This window comes from Pistacia vera, unplaced genomic scaffold (assembly GCF_008641045.1).
Source record: "Pistacia vera cultivar Batoury unplaced genomic scaffold, PisVer_v2 Contig655, whole genome shotgun sequence".
Classification (NCBI taxonomy): Eukaryota; Viridiplantae; Streptophyta; class Magnoliopsida; order Sapindales; family Anacardiaceae; genus Pistacia; species Pistacia vera.
In genome coordinates, this window is record NW_022196507.1 from 38077 (window position 1) to 44538 (window position 6462).

The window sequence follows — 6462 nt, forward strand, 5'->3', positions numbered from 1 at the left end:
CTAACTTTCCTTGTCCATGAATATCTTGGCCTTTCTATAAGCATTCTTCAAGTATCTCTTCAACTTAACCTTGTCAAACTTGACATTTTGGGTTTTGAGATATACATGCATGTGTTTCCAATTTCCTCTGGTAAACGCTTTTGGGTTCGTTAGCACTGTGTCATTAGCCCCATATCTTTCTGCCAAGCTACTTTCCTCTGCTTTAATCTTATACTCCAAATACTCCAATCCCAAAACCCTAGCTGGATTTCTGAAATACGTATCCGATAACCATTGTGTCCCAATTGGCACCACCTGCATTAACACAGAACCCGGACGAAGGAACAAGAAATTTGTCAATGCTGCACCATGCACCCCCAACATTGCATGGCTTGCATGAATTAGCTTGAATGATTCCACCAACGAAGTGTTTCGTGCTGGTTCGAAGATGGTTACATCAAACCCCACCTCATTTGCCGTCTTTATAACTTCTTCCAGGTTCATAATCATGCGGCCGACTTTAGCATTTCTATTCACTAAAACGAGCCTAGGCCGTTGGGACGATGGAATTTCATCAGGATCCTGGCTATAAGCATTTTGAAGGATGGCTTGGAAATCAAGAAGGGTTTTCGGGTGCGGTAGCAGTTTGGGATTTATGATCATAGGCCCGTGTGATATGAGCCCTACGATCACTGAAGGAAAGCAGTGGGTGAGGTTCTCATTGTCCATGTTGATGATCGGATGGCGACTGAAATGAGCAAGTAATTCTTCATACTTTCGGCTCCACCANGTTTGTATACATTTCAACTAATTTTTTTGGAATCATAAAACTACTGATCGGCAAAAACTATAATAACCACTCTTATTAATACTTGGAAGAACTTAAACTCAAAAACTCATGAAATGTCTTTTACTTTTTTATCATCAAGCCATCCAATAATCCTTAATCTCCACGCATATATACTATTCTTACTTACATTTAATTCAATTAAATGTAAACTTCTAATCAAACTACAGTAATATATATTTAAACTCCTTATTAATTTATGTTTAATCAAACTTACATATATATATTTCAAAGTAAAAATTACTCTGTATGCAGAAGTACTGTAGCTGAAAAGTTTACTCGGACATGAACATGACGCTTCATATGAAGGAATAGTTGTTCTTCCCTAAGAACGATCGTTCATTCACCTATCGTTGTAAAGCTATGGCTCCTTAATCAAAATCAAAAAACCGGTACCCCTATCACAACAAGGTAAGTTCTGTTGACGGACCACTTTTTTCCGGGAGAGGAATCGAGAAGATACTTCTTATTTGTAGTAAAAAAAAGCTTATGCACACATCGGGTTTATGAGATTCATTTGTCAACCTATATTTATTTATCAATTTTTTAATAAAGGGCTTTTTGATATTTATGAGAACTTTTTATAATTTTTCAAAAGTATTTAAAAAAATATAAAAAACAAAAAGATAAACTATATTTGGTTTGTTATGTTTCGATTAAAATAAACCAAGAACCAAAAACTATTTTTAGAAAAAAAAACAAAAAAATAAACGATAGTTACGATACTAAACCATACGGTTTTACATTTTTTTTTTATTCACCTTCATTTTTTATAATCAGAGTTTAATCAAAAGCTCAATATGCACACAAAACACTTGCTTAGAGAAACTGCTTCCCTGACCCTCCCCTGCCCTTTTAGATCGAATGATAGAACGAAATGCCACTTTTATTTTATTTTGTTATGCCTAAAAAATAGCATTGATGTCAGCACCAACCAATCAGAGTTCAAGAAGGCTTTGTGCCGTCCAGGAGTTGCCACGTCGCCCCAAGACAAAAGGGATACAACTATCACCAATCCAGCAGATTCAAGTTTTGTCTATGAGTGGATGAAGACCGCACACCTGTCCCAACTTTATCAAAATAAAGTTATAAGGATTAAGAAGTGGTCTCCACGTGTCAAGGCAATTTGCAGAAGCACTCATTGACCTCAAAGGAGTATAATAACACCTCTCTTCACGAAAAAGGAGGTTGGGCATATGAGAGCTAGATATAGATTTGAGCTTCATTATTTCTCTTCATCTTTGTATGTCTTATAGGCAATATCATATAAATACTCAGAGAATAATAAAATAACAGTGGATTTAGGATTTGTCTTAAGCATGCGAACCACTATAAAACCTCTATTGTCAGTGTATTATTTATGTTTCTGCAACATATATAACCTCAGCATCATATTCAAATCTCATGGATCCATCACGTGTAATTTCTAAGACTTTCTTAGAACTTTGCACGTGCGAGTCGTTGGTGTCTAAAATCAAATATCAACAGTTTGGTGGCCCATGCAGGTCTCAAACCTACGTCCAAGTTCTTCAATTGCGTGGTCAGATAGCATATCGCACACATCAGAGTTCTCCGCTCGAGTGGTCAGATCGCACGCATCAGAGTTCTCAGATCGCACGCGTCAGAGTTCTTAGATCTCATGATCATATCGCAGATCACATGCAATAGAGTTCTTCGCTTGCGTGGTCAAATCGCACGCATCAGAGTTCTTAGATCGCATGGTCAGATGGCAGATCACGCACATCAGAGTTCTCGAATTGCGTGGCTAGATCACAAATTGCACGCATTAGAGTTCTCCACTTGTGTGGCTAGATCGCACGCGTCAGAGTTCTCAGATGTCGTGGTCACATCGCAGATCGCAAGCATTAGAGTTCGTCGATCGCGTGGTCAGATAGCTAATTGCACGCTCAGATCGCTGATCTTTAGCTTCAGATAGTTGATCTTTAGCTCTCCGATCGCGTGGTCAGATCGCTGATCGCACGTTCAAATCTTTTTGATATTCAGCTTCAGATCGCGTGGCCAGATCGCACACGGTAGAGTTCTCAGATCGTGTGGTCAGATCGCAGATCGCAAGCATCAAAGTTCTCCGCTTGCGTGGTAAGATCGCATGCATCAGAGTTCTAAGATCGTGTGGTCAGATCGCAGGCATCAGAGTTCTCGGATAGTGTGGCCAGATTGTAAATTGTACGCATCAGAGTTCTCCGCTTGCGTGGTCAGATCACACGCGTCAGAGTTCTCATATCGCGTGGTCAGATCGTAGATTGTGAGTATCAAAGTTCTTCGATCGTGTGGTCAGATCGCTGATCGCACGCTCAGATCACTGATCTTCAGCTTCAGATAGCTGATCTTTAGCTCTCCGATTGTGTGGTCAGATCGCTAATCGCACGTTCAAATTGTTTTGATCTTTCAGATTGCGTGACCAGATCGTTGATCTTCAGCTTTCCAATCACGTGGTCAGATCGCTGATCGCACGTTCAGATCGTTTTGATCTTCAATTTCAGATCACTGATCTTTAGCTTCAGAGTGTGTCTAGATCGCTGATTGCATGCTCAGATCGCTGATCTTTAGCTTTCGATCGCTTGGTCAGATTGCTGATCTGTAGCTTTAGATCGTGTGACCAGATCGCTGATCGCACGCTTAGATCGTTTTGATCTTCAGATTCAGATCGCTGATCTTTAGCTTCCGACTGCGTGGTCAGATCGCTGAATGCACACTTAGATCGCGCATTCAAGATCGTCAAGATCACGCATTTAGGTCATTTAGGTAATGCTTCCAAGCGCTTAGATCGCTGATCTCGAGTTCTTAGATCAAACTCCGCGCTTTCTGATCGAGCTCCTTATGGCCTTTGATCAAGCTCATAAACTCTCTCGTCTACTTGAGATTGTTTGCATCAGATCGTTCAGATCACATGTCTCAGACTCTCAGGTCGAGCTCCTATCAAATCGCGATCAGCTCTTAGCTCTGATATTACGAACAGCCTCAGGTCGTGTTCTCAACTCTCAGATCGCGATCAGTTCTCAGTTCTCAAACTGCGACCAGTTGCCAGCATAAAAAAAAACGAGTAGAAAACTCAAAACAGCCTCGAAACAAGCTAAAATGGTGGATTTTGGCCCCGAAAATGGTCCCCACTAGGTTCCCAGTTGCCATGACGTAGAGTTTAGAATAAGCTTTTTGTGGATATCTTACACACTCCAAAACGCCTTGCTTGGTTTCCATATTGCTTGACATTTTCTTTGTTTTTGTTCATGTTTTATTTTTCTAACTTGTAATACTTTCAAAAGGGATGTGGCTCATTTGAAAATTTTATTATTGTCACTCTTTATGCTCTAATTCATTGTTGTAGGGTGAATTGAACAAACTCTTGGTAATAACACTGGCTGAAACAGCCCGGTAAGAGTGATGGACCTGATAGTGATGGCAATGGCCCATCAAACTCCGTGGTTTGTAAATAAACCCATTACAGCCCATGAACCCAAATCTATTTGATAATTCAAATAGTTAGGATCGCACGAGAAGATGAACAAGAACAACCCACGTAAGAAATCCAAGCATCCAGGAATAATGTGGTTGACGTTGACAAATTATCAATTAATCATGCACACACATACACCACTCTGCAATTTCTCATAGCTTTATGCAACAAGGATTTTATCCATAGATGAAATTTAAGGCAAGAATTTTGAGAAGTTTATGTTGGCTGTCAATTTATTTGTTTTTTTTTTTTTTTTTTTTTTTTTTTTTTTTTTTTTTTTTATCTTTGGATGTGTCTGGGTCAGTTTGCATGCACCTCAACTAATCCTCTGAAACCACTGGCCAGGTAAAAGCCTCAGTGATAACCCCTATTAGTGCTTAAGGGGACTTAAACTCAGGAACTTATAAAAAATCTCTTACTTGTTAAATAGGAAATTATCAATTTAGGTACAATATATTACTGAAATACTTGAAAAAAAAAAAAAAAAAACACAAATTTCAAATCTTTCAATAAGAGATTCTAAAGTTAATTGGCGCTGTGTAAGGTTAGATTTGACTTCAGATTAGCCCTATCCAATCGTGAAAGAACTGTTTGAGGCCAAATTTGACCTACCTTCTTAAGGATTTTTTTTTTTTTTTTTTTTTTTGGTACACCCAGTAATTACCAGTTGATAATGAAGTTGATTCAGATAAGGAAGTGTCATTTGCAGGACAAAGATCGGGGTCTAAAAAGGTTGAATTATGAGGTAAGGGAACAAAATTATCTGTAGGTTTGGAAAAAAGAAAAATATATTCATAAAAGAAAACATTCTGAGAGAGAAAAAATTATCTAGAATGAAGGTCTAATTGAACAAAACTTTTAGTACCAGATGGGAATAAAAAATAAAAACATTTCTTGGCTCTAAAATCAAATTTGGTTTTGTGAGCTTGTGAAGTTGAAGTAAAACACAAGCAGCCAAATATTTTTAAAGAATCACAGTGAGGTGATTTATGATATAAAAGCTCAAATGGTGATCTGTTTTGCAAGATATAAGAAGTCTATTGATGAGGTGAATAGCATGAAGTACTGCATAGTTCCAATACACTTTGGGCAAATTAGACTGAAATAGGAAGGACCTAGAAACATTCATGATGTGCTGGTGTTTTTCATTCCACCACACCATTTTGTTCAGGTGTCTCAACACAAGATGTTTGATGATAGGCTATTTTTGAGGCATAGAAATTAGGCATTACAAATTCAGCACCATTACCAGTACAAATGGTTTTTATTTTAGCTGAAAATTGAGTTTCTATAAGAGTAAAGGAAAACTGAACTATCTGCCTAACTTCAGATTTTTGTTTAAGCAAGTAAATCCGTGTAAATCTAGAATAGTCATCCATGATAGTTAAGAAAAATCGATGACCATGAACAGAACATATTGAATAGGGACCCCAAATATCAACATGAATCATATCAAAACATTTAGAAGTTTTGGAATGACTCATAGGAAAAGGTAACCTCGGTTGTTTAGCCAAATGACAAATGGTATAAGCTTTATTGTCATGAAATTTAAGGCCAGGAATACAAAGAGCTAAGTATTTCACTCTAGAATAAGATATATGGCCAAGTCTATAATGCCAAATATCAAATAAGGTAGTACTTGAAGCTAAAGAAATAGAAGAAGATTGTGAAAAATTGGCTACAGAAACAGGAGATTTTGTCAGTGCATATAGGCCATCATGCACTTTAGCTGAACCAATCGTTTTCCACAAAGTCAGATCCTGGATTAAACAACAAGAACGTTGGAAGATTAGGCAGTGATTCAATGAGGAGGTCAATTTTGTAACATATATCAAATTAAACGAAAAATCAGGAATATAGAGTACATCTGTCAGAACCAACTTGTTAGTGAGATTTACAACCCCAGAATATTGAGCAATGATTTTGGAACAATTCGGTAATGTGACTAAGATTGGTTTGATTTGTTTATAACTATCAAAGGAAGACAAAGAATGGGTAATGTAATCTGTTGCCCCTGTATCTACAATCCATAATGGAGATTTAGGATAGGTTAAAGCAAAATGGCAACCTGAAACTGAAGAAGAAAAATGAGAAGTAAGGTTGACTGAGGCTGAGAAACAACAACTTAGTTAGTCACATGGGATGATTACTCAGAATTGGATGA

At 37.7% G+C, this 6462-nt stretch overlaps 1 protein-coding gene across 1 annotated transcript; it reads right to left on the bottom strand.

The window, feature by feature from the left end:
- On the bottom strand, positions 1-708 carry LOC116111962 (alpha-1,3-arabinosyltransferase XAT2-like). Its single transcript, XM_031398134.1, has one exon. It carries the CDS (start codon positions 706-708, stop codon positions 1-3), a length of 708 nt encoding a protein of 235 aa, XP_031253994.1.
- Positions 709-6462: the final 5754 nt, after the last annotated feature.